Source organism: Astatotilapia calliptera, chromosome 23 (genome assembly GCF_900246225.1).
Source record: "Astatotilapia calliptera chromosome 23, fAstCal1.2, whole genome shotgun sequence".
Lineage (NCBI taxonomy): Eukaryota > Metazoa > Chordata > Actinopteri > Cichliformes > Cichlidae > Astatotilapia > Astatotilapia calliptera.
In genome coordinates, this window is record NC_039323.1 from 42,048,534 (window position 1) to 42,076,033 (window position 27,500).

A 27,500-nucleotide genomic window follows, 5' to 3' on the forward strand; every position below is an offset into this window, starting at 1 on the left:
AGCAATCTGACTGCATGTAAAACTATTTTACAAATGTGCACATCCAAACCTGAATTAACAGCGCCACACATGCAAAACCTTTTAAGTTCAGCTCCACGAAAGTCTGAAAATAGACGTAAAATCCCCCTGGCTCATAAAACAGGAAGTCTTCACAGGAGTGCAGCCCGTGATTCAGAAGCAGATCAATAAAATACAGAAACAACGAACATCAATGAAGCTGGTATCAGACACACAAACCACGATGGTGTAATTAGATGTTCGAGCTTGACATTTATCACGACCAGTGCTCATGAAAGCAAATTTAAGTTTGTATTTTGGTTCTGTGGCAGGGCGTGGGTCGGTGGCGCGGGAGCGCGGGGGCGGACGCACCGGAGCTGCATCGGCTCAACAAGCCTCTTTAAAGGACTGAAGTGGGCCGTGACTGTTGGTGTTGGTGGTGTGTGTTCGGCTGGGAGCTGGAAGGCTGCAGCCGTGAGAGGGTAAAATAGGAACCGGTAATAAAGAGTGTGAAGAATGTGGTCATTCATTAATACATTCATAGCTAGCCTTCAATTTGCCTGACTACTGTACCTTACTGCAAATCAGCCATTGAACTAGTCACGATCAATTATGACGCCACTGCTCATTTATTCGTCATTGTTCGTCTCCGTGCGTTTTTGTGAGCATCATATTATTCTGGCTACATCTAATGACAAGTAAATAACGGTCTTGTGGCTTTTTATCATTGTTTTGTTTGTTCTTAATGTTGCCCTTGCTGCTAAACTAATCCCCCCTTGTGGGACAATAAAGTATTGAATTGTTGAGCCAATACTCCTGGCTGTGCGCACATTGACCGACTGGAATGAAAACACCGGCTCATGAGCATCCCTCAGCCTCATGACCCGAGCTGTGTACGCCTAGATCTCATAGCTCCACCCTTGGCTATATAATAGCTAGTAAAGCTGGGCTTCCATCACATTACTCCGCATCTTTTGTTTCAGCATCCCACCTCGGAACGGACATGCTGACCACAAACAGCGCTGTCAGGACCAGCCTGTGGATTATTTTCCTCTGCAGCTCAGGTGTCTGTGCCAGGAGGCAGCGCGCCGATGCTGATGAGTCCTGGTCGGAGAGCGTTTCCAGGGCCAGGTGTGCGTCGCGATGCCTCAGCTTGCACAGTGTAGCGGCGCTCTCGATTCTGCAGGTCAGGACACCTTTGACAACGGCTGTTTATACATAACCAGTCCTTAAATTTCACTTATTTAACTTTTTTTTAATCAGCAAATGCTTTTTTTATTGGTTTGAAAGAAAATATCCATGACCCTTACATGAGTTCTGAAAAAGAGTTTCAAACAATAGATCTGTGCAATAATGTTTATGTAAAGTTACATTACGTTAATAAAATAACTTTTAATATAAGTAAATATATCTCTTATTATATATACTGCTATAAAATGAAACATATGCAGTCAGATATGGGCACTTTAGGGAAAGCTGAGGGAAACCAGTGCACAAGGTAATGGAAAGTCTCGTTTACACTACAAAACAAGGTCTCAGGATGATGGTGAGTATACTCCAGAGACACTGACTCAACAAGAAAAACAAAAAAAACTTTACTTTAGAAATGATATCTAAATATCTTAAAAGTCTAAGAGTCTGAAACGATCTAAAACAGTGACATCATGGAGTTGACAACATGATAAAAATAAGTTCAGTCATGCTTGATGTTCACTGTTCAACTGAAAGGCCAGAATAGACTATACGGCTCATTATAGGGATTCAAACGGATTCTTCCTCTGCCATTCTCTCTCTCTCTCTCTCTCTCTCACACACACACACACACACACACTGACACGTGCACACGCACACTGACACGTGCACACACACACTGACACGTGCACACACTTGCAGTGTGACTCTTTGGTTCAGGCTTTCGAGTGTGCCTCACTTAGTCCAATGAAACTGCACAGAATGACGGTCCAGCCTGTAATGTGTGCTGTGGTTCTCGTCAAACATGCCAAGAAGCAGACTACTGTACTGTGTCCCTGCTTCAGTTCCAGCTCTCCAAAGCTGCCCCTCAGACATGTATCACTGATACATCATTTGCCATTCCTAGTTTTGCAGTAGCCAGTATTCCCACAGCACTCACGTCAATTCATTAACTATTGAAGTGTGAAACATGCTCACATTGACTTTGTGAATCTGCGTGTCACTTTATTTTAGGGCTATTCTTTGTACCCTGTTTTAGATTTAGACTATAGTTAACGTCCATCCTCAGGTTTTTCACACTAATTATTCTTGGGCTCCATTCCTCACAAAGCTCCTGTGAAAGTCACAATTAGAAGCACGACTTGTCCTGTAGGGCCATAGTATACGTTTTATGTTTCACCACTGTCTAATCCAGCACCTCTGTTATGATTTATTATTATTTCTACTTTCACAAAATTTAGAAATGATTCATTTGTTAACGCTGGTGATGTTTCCAGTTATCGACCTGATGCAGTAGTTCCCCACTGCACTGCAAACAGACTGGTTCTTATATAACGCTTCTCTGCTCTTCTGAGCACTACACAACTTGTGCATTCACCCATTGACACAAGCACATTTTCTAACTAACATTCACACACATCAGAGAACAATTTGGGGTCAGTATCTTGCTCATGGATATTTGGCATGCAGACTAGGGGAAGCCAGGAATCGAACCACCAACCTTCCAATAAGTAGATGACCTGCACTACTGCCTGAGCTACAGCCACCCACATGTGAGGCTCACTGGCCAGCTTAAACTGGTAACGGCCAGAGCTACACTGCAGTGGTGTGGACAGTGCTAGAATTAAAGTCCACACCTAGATCCTGTTGTTCTGTGGCGAGGCTTGAAAATTGGGATTCACAGATGACTAAACTGGAGCTATTTTGCAAAGAAGAATGGGCAAAGATTGCATGGAAAAAGTCAATGAATACTTTTTCATTATCTGATTCCTGTGATTCTGTAGAAGGAGTCTTTTTCAGGAAATTGATGCGAGCTCAGTTTTAAACAGCCAATAACAAAATAAGTAAAACTGTTGATTGACATAATGACCTTGGCTTCAATAAAACCAAACAAGACAGTTTGTCTCTGCTCTCGATCGTTCATATTCCATTTATCTACAGACAGAGCAAACAGCGCTGTAAGACAATCACTGTTCGATATTTCAATCTCACTGTTTGCTGCCAACATTTTCAACGGCTTTGAAATGGAAAAAAAGAAGAAAAAAGGAGAACAGTGAACAATCCCCCAGCTGCTCATAGATTAACCCTTGTATGGTGTTCGGGTCTGTGAGACCCGTGTTCAGTTTTTTTCAAAAGAAAAATTAAACAATTAATTATTTTTTCACGTGTAAATGTGTTGTGTCTTTCCACTCACTCCACTTGATTATAACTGATTTATTTATAACATTTTATATAAAAGAAAAACGAGAAGCACATTAATTCATAAATGTGATCTAACAAAGGTAAAGGGAAAAAATTAACCATGTTTGCTGTTCATATGTCTTGTAATTGGGATGAAGTAAACATCTGTTGAGTAATTTAACATAAAATTGTTTGATAGTGTTAATTTGGAAAGCCAAAACTCTAGCGGGTCCACCAGACCCATGAACACTGGCTGAGTAACAGAAATACGAACACCACACAAGGGTTAAAAAGAAACAAACATTTCTTGTTACTGTCATTTTATTCACCAGCCAAGTCAGCAGGTTTAACTCCAGAAGAGCAGGAGACTCTCAGCGTTCATTCAAAAATGGATCTAGCCACCACTACTTACTGGTCAGTGGCATCCTGTCTCGTCTCCAACTGAGCACTTTGGATGTTTGTGTTTTAAAACCAGGTCATAAGGTTTTTTTGGAGGTTGTATTGTATAAAAACATCAGAGTAACAGGCCTGCAACCAGTCTTTGCTGTCTGATCCCAAAGACAGGAGCTGCTCCGACAACAGCAACATGTTTGGAAGTTTGAATATTGCTGGAAAAGATCGTCGTGCATAAAGTATCTGAGCTATGAGGTCTGCATGCTTTATTTAAATGAACAGGGTTGGCACTAGATGTTCCTATTCAATACTTTAACAGTCTGCAAAGTTAGACACCTGTTGGTTTCTCACGTTCCTCTGAAAGTGACATCACTCAGCTTTAAACTGGATTCATTGGTGCTTAACTCAGACAGACCCGTTTGTTTATGCTTGTGTCCTTGTCTTCCTCCTTTTAGTCTCGTCTTCAGAATAACGGATCCTTGGGTTGGTGTCATAATCATAAACAGTGTGCAAAGGTAGGAGACATTTTTAAAAGTACGTCCTTCTGATTTTCCATTCGTCACACAAACCTGACACAGTGGGTTGTTCCTGAACCTCATTTGCATGAAGTGTTCTGATTGTCCATAGAAAATAACAACACTCTCACCTCCTGGATAAATCTCCTGGTTAACTGGGCCACACTACATGTTCTTCCTCCCTGTGTGGGTTTCCCCACTACATGCAGTTTAAGTTAATTGTTGTAAGTGTGGATGCACGATGGATGAAGTGCACTAAATGATTTAAATGTGGCTTGTAGTCTAAAGTGTTTTACATTGTGCTATTTTCATACAGTATAAGACAGAAGTTTATAAAGTGATGCGCTCATGAATGCATGAATGCATGTAACGTGAATGTGCTCCTCATTCAATCTGAAGCACTTTATTGAAGTATTTTTGTACCTTTGTAAGGATGCAAGTATTTCCATTAACATGCAGTTTTGAATCCAAAACAACTTCCCTCGTTTCTCAACTCTATATTTATTTCCAATAGATTTTCTTATTTCCCACGGGCCCCTCTGACTTGCTCTCCCTTAGTACATTTTTAAAAATCCTGGAATTGCCTGGAAAAAAATCTATAAATGTATATCATGTAAATTCCCCCTTGTTTTGCAGCATGAATGAAAAGATGCAGATTAAAACGTAAATGATAGAATTATTGGCACACACTGTTCTCATATACACGTTTACATCACGGACAAGAACCGAAGAGTTTCAGTTAGCTGTGAGTGTAAAAATAGGAAGTCATGTGGGACTGCTGGAGCCTTTCAGAGTAATAAATCACTCTTTCTCGCTCTCCTCATGTGTGTGTAGTTTTATGCTCCTTGCTTTTGCAGCAATAAATCAGGCCACATGCAACCTGACAGCATGCTCTGTGCACAGGTGTACATCTGTATGTACTGGGACGTGCTGGTGGATTATAGTGGTTATTACCCATTTCTTAAGTCTGCCATTCATCACCAGTTGTGGCTCTTTATTCTGTGACATCCTATATGTCAAAGCAGTTTCCCTGTTAATACATCAGGAGTCATGAAAGAGGCAGACAGTAAAAGATGGATGGCTATCTTTTTGATAATCTGAACATTGTTTGTGAAATGATGCTCAGGTAGTCCTGGTGTTTTTAAATCCACTCATGTGAAAAACAAAGTAGCTTATCCATGATTCAGCAGCGTGAACAACCATCTTTAGCAGCAATAATTAGAAACAATCCTTTTCTATATGACTTATTAGTATCTGACACTCATGTGGGGAATGTTGGCCAGCCGCTTTTTAGTGTTACGTCAGTTCATTGACGTTTGTGGGCTTTTCTCTGTCCTTTCAGCCAGGCGGAGTTCTGCTCTGTGATGGGCCACTGCAGCACTTTGAGTCTTTTCTTTTTCAGCCTTTGTGCTGTAGATTTGCTGCTGAGATCATCGTCCTGTGCAAGGTGCCCATGTCCCATTGCTGCAAAATAAACCCAAATCAGAGCTTATCAATGTGAGATACTCTAACACGCAACATCAAGCAATCATTTTGATAAGATAATGTAATAATGTGATAATGTAACTTATACAAAATAAAATGGTTATTTATCTAAATAATTAAACATTAATGAAAACATCCTTTGTATGAACTGACTGTATATCAGATTCCATTAAATGTAACATTTATACATGGAAAATTTACATGTAATGAATTTACTTAAAGTCACCATTTTGGGCATAAATATTTTTTTTAATTTTAATGTAACAGGACACAACAAGGAACAGAGAAGACAAACATGACACGATGCAGTGGTCTATAAACATGTGGGGGTGAAAAGAGATGAATGAAGAAGAAGAGCCGCTCATCACACAAAGTACTGCAATAGTCTGAGCTTATAATTGTATAACAGATGGTTCAACTCCACCTGGTCCAGCCCTAACTATATGCTTTAGCAAAAAGGAAAGTTTGAAGCCTAATCTTGAAAGTAGAGATAGTGTCTGTCTCCTGAATCCAAACTGGAAGCTGGTTCCACAGAAGAGGGGCCTGAAAACTGAAGGCTCTGCCTCCCATTCTACTTTTAAATACTCTAGGAACAACAAGTAAGCCTGCAGAGCGAGAGCGAAGTGCTCTAATAGGATGATATGGTACTACAAGGTCATTAAGATAAGATGGGGCCTGATTATTTAAGACCTTGTATGTGAGCAGCAGGATTTTGAATTCTGGATTTAACAGGAAGCCAAAACAGGAGAAATCTGCTCTCTCTTTCTAGTCCCTGTCAGGACTCTTGCTGCAGCATTTTGGATCAGCTGAAGGCTTTTCAGTGAGTTTTTAGGACTTCCTGATAATAATGAATTACAGTCGTCCAGCCTGGAAATATGTTAATGAAGGTAATGCCCCAAGAATCCGGTCAGACACCATCTTTCTGAGATTTTTAGCCGTAAATATAAACCTTTTTTTGTCTGAGTTTAGAAGGAAATTGGAGGTCGTCCACAGCGTTATGTCTTTAATATAAGCCTGTAGTTTCATTGATTGATTTATGCCACCAGGCTTTATGGATCATAAAAACTGATTCTAATGATTCCACTGTGTCCACATGCTTGCTCTCAGGGGTCATCTGATCGTTGGGCTTTCTCTGTATTATTGTTCAGTCTTACAATATAAAGCACCTTGAGGTGATTGTAGTTGTGATTTGGTGCTGTGTAAATTAATCTGAATTGAACTGTATGCACATTTATCAGGGGAAGGCATGTCACTATAGACAGTTGTTCCCCACAAGATTTCAGACAGTGGAGTGAAAAAAGTTATCAGAAGAGTTGTCCCAGAGCCAACTTGAGCTGCAGAAAGACCTGGAATCAGCAGGTACAGTCGTTACCGCGCTGCGAGAGTTGACCTGTCAGCTGTCTGACATCACGGATGCCATCTAACCTCAGCAGTAATAACACCGAGGCTGGATGTGGAGAGGGAGTTGAGGCTTTTCACACTTTCAGCTGTGAAATTTATGATTTTCAGGGTTTTCATCGTTAACTCGGTTTCCTGGGTCTTTTCCCGTGTTGTAGTCGTGCGTCTTATTTTGAAAGAAATATTTAAGAGTTACCAGAGAGCATTAAGGGGCAGAGAGGAGGATGTTACTCTCAATGTTGTTGGTGCATTTCAGGAGGACGCTGCTAACAACGTTACACAGTTACACAGTGAATTCACGTCTATTATTATATTTACAAAATACCAGTTTCTGTCTCGGTCGTGTCTTTAATTTTGTCGTATTTATCTGCGACACCTTAAAGCCGTGAAAACATCGTCTGACGTTAAACTGCTCCGTGACACAAAGAAGGTTGGGGGCCGCTGTGATAGGCTGATTAACAGCTTAAATATATAATACCTACTTACATTTATAACAAACATGCACATTTAAAATATCAGACTGATTTAAGAACTTCAACGAACGTCTGAAACTTAAATGACGATGCAGATCTTTATTAAAGTACGAAATCCTCCACTCATGTCTGCCCACATTCACCTGTCAGCTGTCTGACATCACGGATGCCATTGAACCTCAGTAGTAATAACACCGAGGCTGGATGTGGGCCTCACTCCAGATTTCCACACCTGGATTATGAGCCTGCATCTAGACAGTTTTATACTTACAGACAAACAGCACTTTAAATATGAACCACAGTAAAAGATAAAACATCTCCGTAGTGACAACTTTAGAGATTTAATATTCCTCCGTGTTATAAAATATTACTCATGTCAGACTTGTGAGTGTGGCTAACATGACAGTCCCAGTTCCAACATACCCCTGCCCAGCTCTTAATCTTAGAGAGGTCTGATGATAAGCTTGCTGATCCTTGTTGCTGTGAGACAGCCTATCACTTTGGCCTCATGTCATCCTCATGGGCTCTGGTGGTAATGAGAGCTTGTTAATCCTTCTGTCACTATTTCCTGCAGGCATACAGCCATTTGCAAATGCCAGAGTTGATTAACAAGACACTCCCACACAGTCTAGTTCGATTCAGCTCTTAAAAAAGGCTTAAGATGGCACTGTGGCACTGGAACAATGAGCGAGCATCATAGTCACGTGCTGACACCAGTGTCCTGAGCGAAACATACACAAACTGGCATCGAGCGCAGTGTAATGACCTTCTTCCTCTCAGCAGTAATTAGTGTCCTTCAATACACAACAGCCTTGATGTGATGTTTGATTAAGAGCCAGAAAACCTTTTCTTTCATTCCTTCAACTCATATTTTCAAGTACCTGCGAAATAATTTTCTAGGAAAAGTTAAAGTTCGCCTGTGGATGTTCAAAAATCTGGAACATTTTCAGAGACAATGTCAAACAGGAAACAAGACACAAACACGGCCTGTTTGGTCTCTGTGGGGTTCGTCTGGGCAGAGAATCAAACCGTGTCAGGAACCAAAGGAACGGCATTTTACACGGTCAGCAGAGAAGATGCTGCTCCATTATCTCCGTTTGGTCATGGAGGAATAAGGAACATCCACTGCCAAAATAACCCAACAGCACAATAATGTCTCCATTAGTTTAGAAGGCATCATGCTGACATATGGACCATAGCTGAAACTCACCCCAACACCAACCAGCCCAAACCTGCACCTGGCCTCACTTTAACCCCAACATTAAACCAAGACACACAACATGACCACATAAACAGAATTACTGCACTACAATAATAATAGTGTAATGACACACACACTGCTGTGCGTTGTAGGTAAATAAGAACAGCACGGCTCAGGTTTTAGTAAGAAATACATTTCATGGGCTGCTTTATCTTCAGAGTAGTGAAACAAAAATGATTTAAGCTTGAAATGGGGCAGAAAACTCAGTGATGCTGAGCTGCAAAGGGAATGACACGAGAGTGGGAATGTCAGTGTGCGTTAGTGGAAGCGTCCTGTTGTGGAGAGCGTGGACAGGAGATGGGAGATGACAGGCCTGGAACAGGGCAATCAGACACTCCACTGCGGAGCAGCACAGTGTGGGCCACACTCTACTTTGCAGCAACTTCTTCTTCCCTGTATCTTCCCTTATCTTAGTGCACATCACTGACTGTGAGTTTTTCCCTTTTTTAACTTTCACAACCCTTTTGTTGATTAAAAGATGTGGTTGCCTCAGCACGGGGCTCTAAAACAGTACATCATGTCACATAATTGTGCAGCTCTCCCTTGTCAGCCCTGCAGGGCGACCTGACCAGGGTGTAACTGCCTCTCACGCTGTGACAGCAAACTCAGAGTTGTACATAATCATTAAGGGTTGATCTGTGATGCTGGAAGAACAAACAGATAAAGCCGCCGACTGAGTGGCTGGAATTTGTTGTCGCTCGTTGTTGTTCTGTGCACAGATATTTCCGTCAGGTTGCAAATGACCCAAACTAGTTGGAACATCAGGCACAAAGCGAGTCTGTCATCGGTGTTGTTGCTTGGCTCTGCAGCAGCTCCGACGCTCACACACAACATGCTGCTTCTCCTGTCTTGTGGACTCGTGTACAATCTTTAACGTATTCTTCATCTTGCTTGTGCTGCTGAACTCTTCCTCGTGGAGCACTAAGAGCACCGACACCTGCTTCATTCAGCACGTCTACAACCCGGCATGTGTGGCTTGTTTTCATCGGAGGGCGTTTGTGGCTTCATATTAACCCAAAAGCTTATTGTCCCCCCTGTAAGCAGCGATGACAAATCTGTAAGCTTTACAGAAGTAAACATGTGTGACTGTAAACCACAGTTACACTGTGAGGATCGAGCCACTGACGTTTGGTTGGTAAATGACCCCGCTGTGTCTCCTGAGCCGCAGCCTGGACTATGAGCTTAACCAAGAAAGATGTTTAAAGCCCAATTTGTGTCGTTTCATTTCTTCTTCCTCTGCGGCGGTCTATTGTGCTGCGTACCTGAATCAAAGGAATCGGTGTCATTACTTGAAGCAACTGCATCTCCCAGTGTTGCAAAGTGGATCGAACCATTTGTCTGAGCGGGAGACCAGGATGATGCTCATGATTATGCACAACTCATGTTATTGTATGAAATAATGCAGAAACAATTAATGGAACCTTGTCTTGCAGCTTTATGTCCATTTAATACAACGTTAGACTGAGTTTAGTTTGTGCACATGAGAACTGGGAAGCAGCCTGAGGCCAGCTGAGCCGGATCTTTACTCAGGGTGCTCTGTCCTACCAAATCAGAGCGACACCAGGCTTCAGCATGGCGAGAAAAATCATTCATGGGTAGATCTTTTACGACTTGCTTGTTGCAAACATATTATTGACATTAAAGATCTACAGCTTGGATTAGGAGGGTATGAGTGATAGAGTCATCTAATATCCAGTGAAACACAAGCAAGCCCACAGTCTGAGACACAATGAGAGACTATGAGTGTAAGACGGGCCCGAAGTATTTGTGGAGAAAGATTTTAAATGTGATTCTGGATGTAACAGTACAGCAGACATGCTCGCTCTTTCTGTGAAAACAAACAAATGCATGAGCTCGTTTTCACTCTGAGACAGGACATTTCTAATTTTAGAGACGTTGCACAAAAGGAAGAAATCAGTCCTAGATGTTTGTTTATATGTGGATCGATGTACACATCCTGATTCCCAGCAGTGTTACTGGAGGTCAACGTAATGCCAGAGTAAGTATGGCAGTAGATACCATATTTGGAAGATTTGAGTACAATAACTTTGTGTTTTGTCTGAATTTACAGTGCAACAAACGGTTTTTCCAGGTCAGACAAAAGTGTTGTGAGTTAGTGAAGCGTCACTTCCTGTGCAGCGTGTGCCTTATCTGCTGAGCATTTGGAGCACTCCTCCAACTTTCAGATGACTTGCTATGCCCTCGTGAGGCTGTCGTGCTTTTCACTTTCCCCCACTGCTTGTCGCTACAGCATGAAATTAGAACCAGTGCACACTTGCTCCCCTGGGCTGCCTCTGCTTACTGGTGCAGGATTGGGCTTTGTGGTGCAGAGCACTACACTGTTAACGCTTGACATGCTCCAGAAACCCCCCGAGTGTAACATAAATCCCCTCACACAGGTGTGCACCTACACAGAGTTGTGTCACCTTGTGTGTTTGCTTACAGACATGACAGAGAAATATGATCATATTTAAAAAGGACGAGACAGAAGGAGGCACTGATGTCCTCACTGTGCAGCTAGTCTGATGTCAACACACTTTCATGTCCACTTCCCCTGGAAACAACAGCATCATTATGAATTAATAACATTCATGAAAAAAGCACCAATTATTCTTCATTTTATTGAAGTTAATATTATGGGTACAATCAGTTGAATGCCCACACACACACACACACACACACACACACACACACACACACACACACACACACACACACACACACACCATCCCTGTACATGTTTGTATAATTTTTACAATTATTTATACTTAACTAAAGCGAGATGTGACAGGCTGTAATCTGTGGTTACCTGCAGTTTCACAGAGACATTAAACTGTCTCACACTCTTGTGTTCAGCAATAAAACATGAACACTTCACTGTGCATAACCTCCAAATGTATTTCTTCATCTCTGACCATAAACCTTAAACGTGCTCACACTGCTTTGACTTCCACAGTGCCTGGAGCCCTGCAGAGACTCCTGGGAGATGAAGGGGAAAGGCAACTGCAGAGAGTTATGTGAGGTATGGTGCAGCATAGAGTCAGTCGTACTGTATGCTTTCTGAGTACAGTACAAAAACAGCCGAGGGTTGTTTGTGCAATCACAGTTTGAAATAAAGGTGGAGAGTCTGTTAAACTCTCAGTCCCAGTAAAGACCTGGAGAATCCGCCTGTTCCTGGAAATATTATTCATATTCAGTGCTGTTCTTTTTGTCTCGCTTTTCTTAATCTTCTTGTCTAGATGCTACTTATTGATGCAAACCTGACATTATCATATTTCACAGTTTATTCATTGTTTCACTGTCGTATGTCAAGTGTGAGAATTACACCATGTTCTAAGCAAAGAGCAGGAAGTAGCTGTAACAGTAGTTAACCTGTGCTAACTACTTTGCCTTTGATTCATCCAGCGGGTGTTTCCCAGAAAGCACTGGGAGTGTGTGACCAGCTGTGAGTTCCTGCACTCTGTGCTGATGGTGAAGCAGGGCAGCTGTCCACCTCCACAGAGAGCCAGTGGTTTTGCTGCTGCCTGTGTGGAAAGCTGTGACCACGACAAAGAATGCTCTGCTCAGAAGAAATGCTGCTCTAACAGCTGTGGCCACACCTGCCAGACTCCCAGTGACATCTACAAGGGTATGTTGAGCCAGAATCACATCACTACAACCAGGGCTGCACATAAGCAGGTGAGCATTCGCTGTCAAAATAAAAGACGCGCACCAGATAAGAAGTTGCAACGCGCGTTTGGGTCCATTAGATTTTGTGGAGGAGGACAGACGTTTGTTTAGAACTCTTAGAGATGTCGAAGAAGCTCCTTTAAGCAGGTGTTCCTCCACCTCCGAAGAAATGTCAGGAGGAGTCCGAACCACAAAAGAAGCGCGTGTTCTCGGACAAGTGGCTGCAGGAGGTGAGCTGGCTTCAAACAAATGATGAACGCACAGAGATGTGGTGCAGAATGTGCCGTGAAAATCCCACTCTAGTGGACAGAAACACTGCCTTTGATATGTGCGCAAACGCGCGCTGCAACTTCTTATCTGGTGCGGTCTTTTATTTTGACATTCGCACCTGCGGACCACTTATGTGCAGCCCTGACTATAAATGTGTTTAACGATTTGACTGTAGGAAATAATAAAGAAGCTTCATGCGTCCATTTCTCCCACTTATCCAGTTCAGCTAGAGCTCATCCCGGCTGTCGCAGGGTGAGAGGCTACAGCCTGGACTGGTCACAAATGAGTCACACTTGATGACATAGAGGAAGCCCGAGTATCCAGAGAGAACCCATGCAGGCACACGCACTCTAATGTTATCAGTCCTGATAACCTAAAAACTGCCCCCCTGGGCCTTTACTCAAACAAATGAAGTGGAAATTCTCCCTGAGTAAATCTGCAAATCCCTGCAGCATTGGTGGGTGCTGACTAGGAGCCCCACTGCGGAGCTACAGCAGATGATGGACAGCACTGTCCCTTCAGTTGTACTCTGTTTCACCTTTGGTGGATGTTTTGTCTGTCCAGGTGCTCCTCTGAAGCCAAGGAAGGAGCTAGCCTTTGAAGAAGTGTCTTCTGGCCAGCTGGAGGTGCACTGGTCATCGCGCTTCAACATCTCGGCCGAGCCTGTCGTCTACGTTCTGCAGAGGAGATGGAACTTTGGCATCCAGCCGAGCGAGGACACGGCCACGTCGTGGCAGGTGGCTGCACAGGTTAGTTAACTGCCTCCAATATAGACTGTTACTGAGACGTGACAAATTAAAGGAAAGAAAGCCCAAATCAAATCTCTTTGTAAGGTGCTGGGTCTCCAAGTGCTGACAGAACAGCTCTGCTGTTTCTGTTTTTGCTTTGTTGATGGCGGCAGCACTGCAACACAGGCGTCACATGATGCACTGGGACTGTTGTGGAGGCGAATAATAAGCTGAACTCAGCTCGGCATGAACTTCATAAAGTGCTGCTGGTAAAAGTAGATGTTACAGTTTCCACATGTACGGCGGGCACAGCAACAACACATTTTATCACATTTATTTCAAATTTTCAGACTTTTAACTTTGTTAGACATGAGATTATTATTTTGCTTGTAGTTTAATAACTTCATCTGCAGTTTCTAGCAGCTGTGCATTAATGTGAGGTTAAGTGTCCGAGGTGGAAATCTGAAAGACAAGCCTGCATCTGGATCTGGATCTGCTAAAATTCATCACTGCATGTTCAAATATTCTGCAAACGTTTTACGGGTCATAAGACATTTTGGTAAATTCCTCTTAACTCAACAATGAATTGTGACATGCTTAAAAATCTATCAACTTATTTTCTTAGACGTTAAAAATCGTCATCGCCAAGACAGAAACCTAAACACTGACCAAACACGCTGTTTTCTCCCAAACAGACGACGGAGCAGAGAGCGAGGCTGTCAGACATCCGGCCCGGTCGCTGGTACCAGTTTAGAGTGGCAGCCGTTAACCTTCACGGGACCAGAGGTTTCACCACGCCCAGCAGACACTTCCACTCAAGCACAGGTCAGACACACATTGCATGTGTGTGTGTGTGTGTGTGTTCGTAGAGTCCGCTCCTCCCATTCGCCAAACAGCAGCATTAACCACAATGAGTCACCGTCAGGGGGCTGGAGCCAGGTGACAGTCAGGCTTTGGACAAGCTGCCAGCTGCAGACACACAAAAGCAAAGTCTGGCAACAGAGAGTGACTGCGCTGATGTAGCCGTGCTGATGTGGTGATCCTCAGAGTGGCTGTAGGTCAGTGAAGAAAGTAGGCGATGCAGCAACGTTCAAACAGGCAGAGGTGGTGACAGAAGAGGAGTTCAGACCGACCAGCTACAGTGACATCAGCTGAAAGCAAAATATATTTTAACAGCTTAGAAAATACAAAGTGACAGAGCACAGCACCAGGCCCACCCCTGCCTCTACTACCCGAAGTAGAAGAGATAGAGAAGAGAGATGTTTTTAATGAGCTTAAAGTCAAGAAGCCAAAAGTTCATAATATCAACACTGGCACAGTTAGAAGCTATGCAAGGGAAAATAGACTGTTTAGCAAATGGTTGTACTGTGGTATATATGCAGAGGTTATGGAGAGAGTCCTCAGAGGATTCATTGTTTTGCTCTGTGTGGTTTCTGTAGCTGCCACAGTCTCAGAGGAGCCGCCTCGGCAAGTCGCAAAGATGTGAACCTTAATCAGTTCAGACGTGTTCATGGCGTTCTCCCACTGTTGCTGCACGGTGCTGAGGTACTGAGGGACGCAGTGTAGGTGGTGCCCTCATGTGCTGGAATGTATTATTAGAACAGTTTTACCATCTGATTGATCACTGATCGTGATCAGGCTGAGGAAGCACCGGATATAAATACCAGCATCCAGCCAGTTCATGCTAATGGCAGGCAGCAGTCCTCACTATTAATGAATGCAATGGTAGTGTGTGACAGTGAAGGACCCACGCACACAGCGTTACACGCCGAGTGTTCGTTTTTATCCGTAATCTGTTTCTGCAGCGGCCTTCCAGCTGCCCTCCTCCGCTTCACGCCGCACAGACCGCTGCTCTGGTCCTGCTGATATACTCAAATACATGATCAGATGATGGCAGTCAGCCCCCCTGACACCATGCCCTGAACCCACTGCTCCTCCCTTGCAGCCAAGCCACAAACCACAGCCTGCCACACAGTACTACCTGTAAATACGGCAGATGTCTTCCGGAATCGATTTTTTGGTTCTTTTGAGAGTAACGTGTGAATGAATCGGCCTTTTGTGAACTTTGCAGGATGGGTTAAAAACTAAGCACATGTCAGTGCACTAAAGGTCATTGTTTCTGCATGCAAACAGATATTAATAACATCCAACATGTGCCCCTCAGATCCCTCCAATCCTCCTGCTCCCACTGAGCTGAGAGTAGCAAATATGAGCTTTGGTCCTGGGAGCACAGTGGGAGCCAGGATTGAGTGGAGCATGCCTCCTGACCTGGATGTTCCCATCCACCACTACAAGGTCAGTTGGAGCTGGACTGCAGTTGGACATTCTTCCGCCTCATCCCTGACCAAGAGGAGGAAGACGGTCAGAAAGGTGAGAATGCCACAGCTGCAGATGGAGCACGTCAAAAACATGACTTCTCTTTAAGACCCAAGAAAGATATAATGCATGTAATGTTCTCCGAAACCCTCGTGGAGTGGAGTGTGTGTAGCATGTTTACATCTGTGATCACAACTGGAAGCAAATATGACTTGAATATAACATGGAATCAGTGGTGTGGTGTGTGCCTAATTGTGTGTCTGTGTGTGTCTGTGTGCACAGAGCCAGGTGGAGCTGGACAGCATGAGGACCAACAGGAGCTACAGTGTGGAGGTTCAGGCTGTGTCTTACTGGGGACAAACTCAGTTCAAAGGACCGCGCGCTGTCCTCCACTTCACCACGCAGCAAAGTACGGAAACACGCACACGACACCGAGGCTTTTTCAGCTCGAGCTCGAAATTTTGTCGTGAAGAAAAGAAAACGTCTTCATGTCGGCTTAAAATTTCCCCAAAGTGTAAAAGCGTGTTCAGATGTTCAGGCTCGCACTGAAAGCTTCCTCCGTTTGTATAGTCGATAGGTCTGCTTTTACACTCTTATGGTGACACTTTTTATTTTTAAAAAAAGCACGTTGGGGTTTAATATTTCAAAGGTTTTCTCCTGCTGGGATGTTCACTCTTTGATCTCCTGTATCTCAGAGCTTCACTCCAGATGCAACCTTAACATTCCACACCTACAAACTTATCAGTGTGACGGGGCTGAAAACTCTTAGCTTTGAAATTCAAAATGTCAAGGCGTTCCTTTCAAAGAGGTGGTTGACATTATACAAAGAAAAAATAGAAATGTTCTTGACAATTACAGAAATGAGCGTGAGAGTGAGTGCCTCATGAAAGAAGGATTGAAGTGAAGTCGCTGTCAGCGTCTGTGCTTTTGTGCAGAGCAGAAAGCGGCGTGTGAACGTTCAAGGTGAAAAAGTTCACCAGCACATCAACGTTTTCTGTACGTGACATTAAAATGCAAAGTATGTGTGTTTTTCAGCATTTTCACAAGCTGAAGGATTTCTGTTCTTGGAAAAACCTTCACAAGCTTGGAAACCAGAGTTCATTCACAAAAGCACGTTGTGATAAGCCCCGCCTCCAAATGTATATATCGAATTGGCAAAATTAAATGTACAGATTTGTCTTTAATGTAAAGGAGAAACTGCTTTTTTATTCTAAGTCTTGCAGTGATGAAATGATAAAAACTTGAAAGTGAAGCATTAAAATCACAGGCAACAGGCTGAAAACAGCGACTGGAGATGCATCAGCACGTGCACAGCCCCCCGTGTGACACGGGTGGGAATAACTGTTGCATGCAGATACAGAATAATCCACGAGGATGGGAAAATAAAGTCATAGTTAATACTAACGAAGAAACTGTCATCAAACCTACACGTTCTGATGTGCAATGGAGGCCCTCAGTCAGTTTCTGTTTACTTTGGGTTTTACTGTACATCTAGTTGATGATAAGTTAATATTCATTTTCAACTTTATCTTCTAAAAAACCCTGAATGAGATCGACCTATCAGCTTTCCACAGTGATGCTCTGTATTCACTGAGATTAGGTAACATAAAGGTAGTCATGTGAAAAACAAAGGTTTTACAGGGTTATGCTGTTGTGCAGCGCAGCCTTACTGCTTCCATCCGAATTAGGAGGAAAAGTAAGTAGTGTCCAGCTTCTCCCAGTCAGATGCACTTTATTAAGAGGTTATCAGCAGATGAGAGTCAAAGTCTGCAGCATTCAGGTGTGTACTAACACACTGAGGAGGAACGACATCAGCAGTGATGTAATCATCAGTCTGGGAAGGGTTATAACGAAGTACACCACAGGAAAAAATATTATTCATGTGTGGAAAGATGGTTACCCATCCCAGGAGGCCGAGCAAATTCATCCAGAGTCAGACTGCAAAGGCCTCAGTTAGCATATTTAGTATTGAGTTCATGCTAGTGCACCGACTGCAAAACAGCAACTCTTCAACAGGACAAAATCTATAACAGAAAGCTGTGGCCCAAAGTCCCGACCTCCACATGAAATACTGTGATGGGACCTTAGAAGAGCTGTTCACAGGCCACCAGCATCAAGAGGGGGCCCAAATTCCTCCACAGCAGCTTGAGACACCAACAAGTCATACAGAAAATAATTACCTCCAATGATTGATACCAAAGGTTTTTGTACCTGCGGCTGTGTCATGGCATGTGTTTGGATATCACTGTAAGTGATGCAGTTCATGTTTAATTGTATTCTGTCTGTATTGAAGGCACGAGTGCTCCCAGAAGCCCTGCAGGTGACGTCCTGGATGTGGGGACACCGTTCTACCAGGACGGACAGCTCAGGGTTCATGTTTACTGGCAGAGAAGCGTGGGTATGTACAAATCATATCACACGTAACATCTGAGCTATCCTGCAGCTGCTCTGCAAACGTTCAAACAACTGCTGTTAAAAGACAAATACCCCGTTTGAAACAGCGTGCAGAGATAAATGTGCCAAGGTTTACTCAGCAAAAATTGCAATACACGTCATTCTGAAAAAGAAACGTATTTTCTGTGCAGAAGGTGTAAATATGATGAGTAATTCATGTTATGGAAGGAGGCTGGTCTGCTGCCATGAGACACAATGTTAACCACCAGTTTCACAACATCAGCAAGAGGCTGAAGCGAATCTTGAAACACGAGCTTAGGTTAGAGCTGCTAAATGTCTCTAGGAAACTACTGCATTACAACAGTCAGTGCCAAACTGCATAAAAGGCAAGAAAACAAGCACAAAACTAAAGTATACAGAGCAAAAACACAATTTTATGAACACAGACTCAAAGTTAAAAACTAAATAAATGCTCTGTACCACACTCACAGTTAACACAGGGGAAGAAAGAGTTATGTTGACCTGCCAAACAGTGGACTGTGCAAAAATGTCCTGTGGAGTGAGGGATTTAGTCGCTCCCGTAATCTTTCCCTGATGTGACTGACAATCCGTCTTTCAATGATGCAAACTGTGAGCTCTTACCTCTCGCTTCTATTTCTCTGCAGCCCGAAGGCTGTGCAGGATATGGAAACGCAGGAATACGCTAAGCTGTTGTTGGGCTTTAACCCACATACAGGTCAGAAATAAGATGTAATGATTAAAAGTTCAGCAGTTTAGTAAAGGTTTATTGGTGTACATGGGGCAGTAAGCTCACTAGTTAGCTGACATTTAAAAATAATGGCTCAGGTATCTGGAAAAAAGGAAGACACAGCGCAGCACTGCTAAAACCTCTACCCTAAGAACAAGGATGAAGAACGAAATAGCAGAAAGGATTGGGAGGACTGGTGACAGGTGGTGACAGAATCATCCAGCACAGTGGAAGCTGCAGAGATTTGGGTGAATATAAATTCATGTATTTGAAGTTTTAGGGCTGTGGTTGGAAGCACACACGTTCACCGAGCGAGTGCTTGGTGACTGGAGACAAGTGTCATCACATGACAAGAAGACACCACAAATGGCCCCAATCACAACAGGGCTGGTGGTTTAATGTTTCTGCAAGGTTGGAATCAAAAACCTAAATCTCTGCAGTAAAATCCTAGATCTCCACCATGGACCTGAAAACAGGGTTATAGGTCATGAAATAAAAAGTGAATATGTAATCTGATAAAGCAGAAATGGGAGTGAGACACCATATTGGATCTCATGAATGAGTATTCAAATCTCCTCACCTTGTCAGGTATTATAGTGAATAACAGCTGGTGGATCCTTACAGTATAAACTCTCATCCTAACAACCTCCATAAAAGCACTCAGAGGAAGCGTGAGGGAAAAAGCGACAGAGCAAAACAATTCTGATCTGTGTCATGACATAACTAGGTTTCAAAAAGCAGGTTCAAAGAAGAAAAACACTTTAAAGGTTGCGTGGACATAGCAGTATAATACAGCTAATGAACAAAGTGCAAGACTCAACATAAACATTGCTTCTTCTCTGGCTTGTTGTGTGCAGATCCTTTGGTTGAATTCTACAGAATCCAGTGGGGACCTGAATACTGTGGACACGACCAGACCAGCCCTGTGGAGGAGACCAGTACAAAGGTAACCCTATTCAAATAAATGAGTATCATTCTGATCATGGAGGTGAAATTATTTCATTTCCATAGCCAAAATAAAACAGAGTTGAAAGGCATCACATGGGTGGTACAGATAAAAAGGACTGCTTTTATTAATCTTGTTATTGATAAGACGAGACAACGTATGCATTGTGAACAGGTGATTTTAGTCTTTGCCTTGCCTGCTGTGAAATGAGAGTTGCAGTAATCTGAAATTGGGAATCAGTCTCCAGTCAGCCATGCTCACACCCTGTCTGTCTAATCTAGGAGAGCTTTATCAGCCTGCAGGGCTTACTCTTCTCCTGTAAGTACAAAGTCCTTCTGCAGCCAGTCAGCAAAACGAGTCATCCTCTGGCAGAAAGCACCAGCTTTCATACGCCTCCCTGCACCACCATCCAGGCCAAGAGTCCAACACCTGTCAACTGTCCCAGAGAAACCGGTGAGGCAAACGCATAATGGCTTGTTTATTTCATTTTACTTATCAGTGTCTGCACACCTCAACACTTTCTAAGTGCAGCACGAGTCAGCGAGGTCAACTCTGTTAGCTTCTAATCAAGCCTTTTTTTCTTTAGACACAAAACAATCCTGACTCACAGCACACATATGTATAAAAACATTACTGACGCTGAACTGACCAATCAAATCTCTCGATGCAACCAGCCCCTCCCCTACCTTCCGTACATCGTTTGAGGAATTTGAAACTTTACACCCATGATCAGGGTTAAACTTGGAAATGGGAAGTGAGACAACTTTAAGACTGGGTGTAGTAGTGCAACGCTGAGAAAAGAATTATGATGATAACATGGTGCAAAATAGTGCAGCAAATGCAACTGTAAATAGCAACACTGCAAACCAGTCAGTGTAGCCTGTATTAAACTGCCCCGTTTTTCACACAATCCTCGAATGGCACAAAGATTTGTGTGCTTCAGTTAGTTTTGAAAGTTAACAAAAACATAATGCAACAGTACATATAGGTGTAATTATATAATATAAATTAAATTGAACTTTTCCAGGTTATCAAATCTCACTTGTTGAGCAATCCTTACCTTTCAAAATAAAATCTTAACTTCCTCTCATGTCCTCTCTTTCTTACACCTCTCCATCGAGTGTCCATCACATTACCATGACATTAACATATTTTTTTCCTTCTGGTAAAAATAGCACTTTTACATTAGTTACAATGATGCAGTAACAAAGTACACATATTAAAATCTTTTGTTTGATGTTATTTGTTGAGCTGTTTGAAAAGATGTGCTTCAAATGACCTTAAAATGTAAATGCATGTATGCTTTTTTCAGTAGCTTCTGAGGTAGCACAACATCGACACCTTTTCTTATTACTGAGCAAATATCGGGATGTCGTCGGCTGGAGCACAACATGAAAACCTAACTCAGTATTGTGTATTTATCTGTCAGATTTAACTACTCATTTCCTGAAGGTGCCAGAAAGCGTTCCAGATTGTTTTTCCCATTTTAAGCCTTCACATTTCAAAAGCAGTATAAATGCACAACACAATGATGTAAACATGAAATGTAATTTCAGAGGAATCATATGCACAAATATTCAAAACTGCCTGAGGAGACATAATCATGTTCCAGTCTGTCTGTTTTTATACTTCTTCTGGTGAGCGATTGGAAGTTTATGCCACTTGCTTCCTCATGGAGAGGAAAACCTTTCCAGTATCTGACTTCATTGGACTGTCCGGTTGTGTATTTTTCAGCTATGAATCTTCAGAAAGTCCTGGTGAAAGCAACCAACCTGATCGCATCTTTTGAGGTCCTGGGTGGCAATGTGACAGCTATCTTTAGCTGGGATATATCTATGACTTCATCCCACCAGCAGCTAACTGGTTACCAGGTTACCTGGGCAGAAGTCATCTCAACTAACCGCAACTACAATGTCAAGCTGCCTCGCACCCTGATCTCCCAGTCCCAGATCCTACCGCCGGTCAGTGAAGTGACTTTACTAAACTATACAATGTGGAAAATTAAATCTGAAAAGTGATGTTTTTAAAATACATGCATTGCTTGGTATGGCAAAATCCACCTTATTGCAAAACATCAAAGCCCTGAGCATGACTGAGAGATGCTCCAGATGAGAGAGTTCCAGTGTGCCTCGACTGCTGGTTATATGTACAAATGTACAAATAAAGAACCACGATGAGCATCTAAGTTTTTAACCTGTAAAAGTGACTCAACTCATACTGGGCCTAAAGGTCGTCACCAGCTTTTCTAAAGTCTGTGAGAGATGCATAACGACATCTGTCTTTACTCACTATTAAACCAGCAATAGAGAAAAGGCACAGTGAAGGGAACTCATCACTGCTGGAACTGAAGCAGGAAAAGGCAAAAAAAGTCCCTCAGTCACCTTCCATTTGCTTACGGTTGCCCTCTTGTCCGTCACCACGTCAGACGAAGAACTACAGAGCTCTGCTTCATCGGTTTGCCTCCAGGCAATCCAAGAAACCCAAACACTCTCAACGTCATGGCGAATGCCGAATACCCTCAGTTATGAAGTAACTCTGGCCACTCGCCACCTCTGTGAAATTCAACAAGATCACCCACCAGCAAAGCTCACAGCTCCACTCACGTTGCTCTGAAACAGGCCCACAGACCGGGCAAGTTAGTCGAAAAGCCGCCCGACTCAGAAGCCGTGCCATTCCAGCGCTTCCGAAAGGTCTCCCAAATATCCTTCCATTACGGATTCAAACTGGACCGTAGCCTGGTGTCAGCTGCTTCTACCACCAGCATTCGAAGCTAACTTTTGTAACCTCACACATCCAAATGTCTGTCCGAAGTCTTCTTCCATGCTGAAGCAAAACTGTACCTCCAACAGCAAAAGCTACTGTGTATCTTGTAGCTCCTCCCACCCATCAGTGCCAGGTAGCAGGGGCAAGCTCAGTTCTGTGCACCTGCCTCCATTTGTCTGTGTTAGACAAGGGATGCCAGCTTTGATGTTTTCTATGCCTCCTTCAGGAGCAATTAAAGAAGCAAGTTTGTCACTGGGATGCCAGGTTCTTCTCTATCCGTCATTCACAAAAACCAGTAGGCTTTTCTACCACCAGTTCTCTGCATCTATCTATCATTTGCAAAAAAAAAAAAAGAAAAAAGAGGGGGCACTGGTTTGCCAGTTTCCCTTCTCTCTATCCCACTGGGATGCTGGTTTTTCCGCATTGATCCTTCATATACAAAGCAGCAGTGGACCCTTCAGCAGTGAACTGGGATGCCAGATTCTTTCTCTATCCCTCAGTCGCAGAATGCAGCAACAAGCTTCTCTGCAGGAAACCCTTCTGCCTTCTGGAGATCAGCTCTGTGCATCTTTCTATCGTTTCCAAAAAACAAGTTTTCATTCGCAAAATGCAGAAGCAATGTTCTGTAGAACTGGCCAGTCTCCCTGCATCCGGCCTTCAGATGCTAATCAGCAGCGATTCCTTTCTGTACGACGGCAGGTTCCCTGTGTCTATCCCTTACGTACTAATGCAGCAGAAAGTTAGCCAGGTTCTCTCTTCCCTAACATTCTTTCCCAAAATGCAGCAGCTCACTTCTCCAGCACTAGATTGGCAGCTTCTGCCATCTATCATTTGAGCTACAGTTCAGAGTCGAGCCACATCACTACCTGACTGAGGTTTCCCCTCATTCATCTATCAGGTTCTTACATTGTCCATAATTTCCTTTGATCTCTTCTCCTCCAATTCCTAATTTTCTGAGCTCATCCGCCCCACTCTTTGGCATCCTCAGCCACCGTATTGAGGCCATGGGCTACTTATCTCCGCTAGCCTGTCTACCAGTTCTATTACTGGTCTCTGACCTTTGTAACGCGCAGTTATTACTGGTTCTAGAGGATGCCTCCTTTGGGGATCTGCCAGGCTGGGAGCTGCTTTCACACGTGAAATGAGAAATTGATCACATTAAATGTAAAAAAGCAACAAAAATCACCGTCTGCTGATATCGATTTCTTTGTGTCTTAGTTTTGTGATAGTACAGTGAAATACTTGGCTTTCTCTTTTCTAGTTTAAATGCAAGTTCAAAATTATTTTCTTCTGTGGGCAAATCTCAGGGGCCCTGAGCTGAAAGCTGGTTCAGTCGTCCTGCACTTTCACACAACATGAGTGTTTCACACTTTGTCCCGTACGTTTCCTTGACTTGTTGTCTCCTCTCTTTCAGGATGGTAATGTTCTAGTGGTGTCAGGCCTACGCCCTGCTAGTTTGTACAGGCTGGAGGTACAGGCCATCACAACGGAGGGTGAAGGTCCTACAACCAGGAGAACCTTCCAGACCCCTGGATACCAAAGCACCTTACTGCACAGTAAGAGGTTAAAACAATCAAAAGGAAAACACTCATAGAAAAATCTTTTGTTTGGACATTTTGGTAAAAGCACAATTACATTTTAAAATCAGTGTATTCTGGGCCTGCATCACACAGTGCAAATGTCTGATATTGGCCAAAAAGTCACACCATACTTTATCATATTTTTAGCTTGACTGGTGATGCACAACATATTTCCTTTTAAGTGTCCTACATGGTCAGTAAGTGAAGACAAATGTAAAAAGGCAAAAATACTTGAAGTAAAAAAATGGTGTTGAAAATAAAAGCAAAGCCAAGGTTCCTGATATATCTGGAAGTCCAACCATGTGTATATGTTGTCACTGGGAAGTAGCAAAGCCTGATTGAATAACGTCATGGCTAAAGTGCCAAACACACCCTCATTATGCTGTATTTTCATCCTCTGTAGTCACCAGCTGTAGGTGTTTGCCTCACTCCTACTGATAGGCTCTGGAGTTTGAATAAAAATGCCCAAAGCTGCAGGAAGGTGTCTTATAAATGAATATAACAGAGAAACAGAGATATAATGAGTGTGCCTGCCATCGGGGTTTAAGCTTTAGTAGCAGCATCCAGTCACAAAGCACAACAGTGGAGCTTCAGTTAATAGTTAGCCTGAGCCAAGCTAGCTGTCTGACACTTCCTGTGCTCATACAGGACAGTAATAACTCACCACTGTTATAAACTCGACCCTCACTTTGATGTTGATCAGCAGCCTGCACAAGACTAGAAAAAGCTCGCTTTAATTTGCCTTACAAGTTAAATATTTGTATCCACGAACGCCTGAAACTGTATTTTCTATGAGCAGACTAGTCTTTGGGAGTCTTCGCTGCAGGGGAGAAACAACACCTTGTTCTGTATTGGCAACGTTGTGCTATTATAAGTTACGTGTCCTTTTTTGAAACCAGAACCAAAACTTTATGTTAACATTAAAATATATATGCTTGCATTCAGGATCAAGGCTGAGGAAGCATCCTGAGCAGCCAATCACTGACAGACACTGAGACCAGACGGCCTCATGACCCGAGCTCCCAAAACAATAAAGAAGAAGCCACAGAGCAGCGGTGCTAACTGACAAATGGCAGCTTGTCAGTTACAACAAGACAACAAGTGACAGCTGACAGACATGTGAATCCCTCCCTGCAGTGTCCCATAATGGACCGAAGCTTTACCAAACTTGACCCTCAAGTAAGCATGTATACAACATATTTCAGTAAAAGTATGGACACAACTTTCACCAACAGGAAGATAAACAAAAAGCTCTCTTTGTGTTTTCAGTTCTTTTTACTTCTGTTTGCTACAGTTATATGTAAAAAATAAATACAATAAAAGCATGAAATGGATTTAGTCGACAACGACATCAGAGATGCAAAAGATATATTAACACCACGAACGAGCACTGATAGTAAACTGGATCCTAAAAACTGGATCTTAAGGATTCGAGTTCAGGATTAGTTTACTGATGTGTACTAAGGTCTGATCAACAGTTTTGATACAATTGCATGTAATGATAGAAATTAATGTCAGTGTCACTGAGTGGTGCCATTAAGAGCTCTTGCAACTTATTTTCTAAAAAGATTTGTTGTTTTATAAATGACATGTAGCTCCTCCCACTCTCTCTTCAAATGCTGTATATACTTTGTGTCTCTATTTATTGGTTGTGGTATATTTGTGCCTGGACTGTTACATCTGCGTTGCATGTGTGTGCGCACATTTGTTCACCTCTCTGTGCAAAGATGGTTTTAACTACAGATACGTGTCAAATACAGCGCGCTGCACCCATGTACAGGTTTCTTGTTTCCTGTACTCCTGGTTCAGTATTTAGCCATGAGAAGTGTAACCAAGACTTATTCATGTGGACAGAAACTAAACCAAGACGGTTGTACTCCAGATGTGGTTCTATTGTTCTTGAAGTGTAAAACGTCTCATTGCCAGTATGAGCTGCTGTATGTTAACAAACCTCGAATAGAGTTTATTTCCATGATGAAGTTGTGCTACAGATGGCTGCATACAGACACTGAGTCTGTTTGGATAAGAGCATGTTTCCTTTACGTTTACCACAGTGAACAGAGCCGCAGAGACAAAGACTGAACACAGGAGGTTGGTTTAAGTTTAAGGCTATGAAGAATATTTATCATAGTTCAGACCATAAACAATAAAAAAGATGCAACTCGTCACCATCATGTCACCCTTTGGAGAACCTGGTACACATGTATGTATTTGCTGTTGTGTTAATCCATCCATTTTCTTCCGCTTATCCGGGGCCGGGTCACGGGGGCAGCAGCCCAAGCAGCAAAGCCCAGACCTCTCTCTCCACAGCCACCTCCTCCAGCTTATCCGGGGGAACACCGAGGCGTTCCCAGGCCAGCCGAGAGATATAATCTCTCCAGCGTGTCCTGGGTTTGTCCCGGGGCCTCCTCCCAGTGGGACATGCCCAAAACACCTCGCCCGGGAGGTGCCCAGGAGGCATCCTTGTCAGATGCCCGAACCACCTCAATGGGCTCCTTTCGATCCATATACATGTTTATCGTTAATCTATATACATGAACTTTAATCTGAGTGATTGGAGCAGCCACATGCAGAACAACAAACAACAGTGGACACTGTGTATAACTATAATGCAGAAAGGACAGAAATGATCTGACATGCGATTCTTTTTCCCTAGTTTGTTACAATTTTACATGATAAAACTAACTACCAGGTAAAAGATAACAGACATGAATCAAATGTGTTTATGTGAAAAACAAAAACGTGTTAAACATATTCATGAAAAGCACTGAAGTGTCTTATGATGCTCGTTAAAAACATGCCTGGTTACACATGCATATATGTTTTGTCAATACAACCTGAAACCTGTTAATGTGTAAAATAAATACATAATAAATGAATTAAATTAAATGCATTTATCGTCAGCTCTGGACATTGTTTCTTAGTTCAGCTAGCAGCTTGTGTGGCGTGTGCACAGCTACAGTTTCAGGGGTGACACAGTGGCTCACCCGGTGGTAAATTAGTGATTTATTTTCTTCCATCGTTAATTAATTCCAACCATTCAGCTGTTGTAAACGGACTTGGATTCCTGTTGACACCCCACCGTGCCGGACCAGGCCGTAACTCCGTCGGATTCATTCTTTGTGCTCCGCGCGGACAGAACGGCAGAGTCGAACAAAACCAAAGGTGGGGGAGTGTGTTTCATGATAAACA

At 42.9% G+C, this 27,500-nt stretch overlaps 1 protein-coding gene across 1 annotated transcript; it reads left to right on the top strand.

Annotated features, from left to right (window-relative positions):
* Nucleotides 1-975: 975 nt before the first annotated feature.
* On the top strand, nucleotides 976-26,476 carry LOC113016951 (anosmin-1-like). Its single transcript, XM_026160177.1, has 14 exons — nucleotides 976-1,183; nucleotides 4,218-4,277; nucleotides 11,851-11,916; nucleotides 12,300-12,522; nucleotides 13,398-13,582; nucleotides 14,257-14,386; nucleotides 15,726-15,931; nucleotides 16,160-16,286; nucleotides 18,171-18,275; nucleotides 19,877-19,965; nucleotides 20,247-20,418; nucleotides 21,700-21,926; nucleotides 24,143-24,284; nucleotides 25,254-26,476. The coding sequence occupies exons 1-14, from the start codon at nucleotides 1,001-1,003 to the stop codon at nucleotides 25,301-25,303; spliced, it is 1,965 nt and encodes a 654-aa protein (XP_026015962.1). The 5' UTR covers nucleotides 976-1,000; the 3' UTR covers nucleotides 25,304-26,476.
* Nucleotides 26,477-27,500: the final 1,024 nt, after the last annotated feature.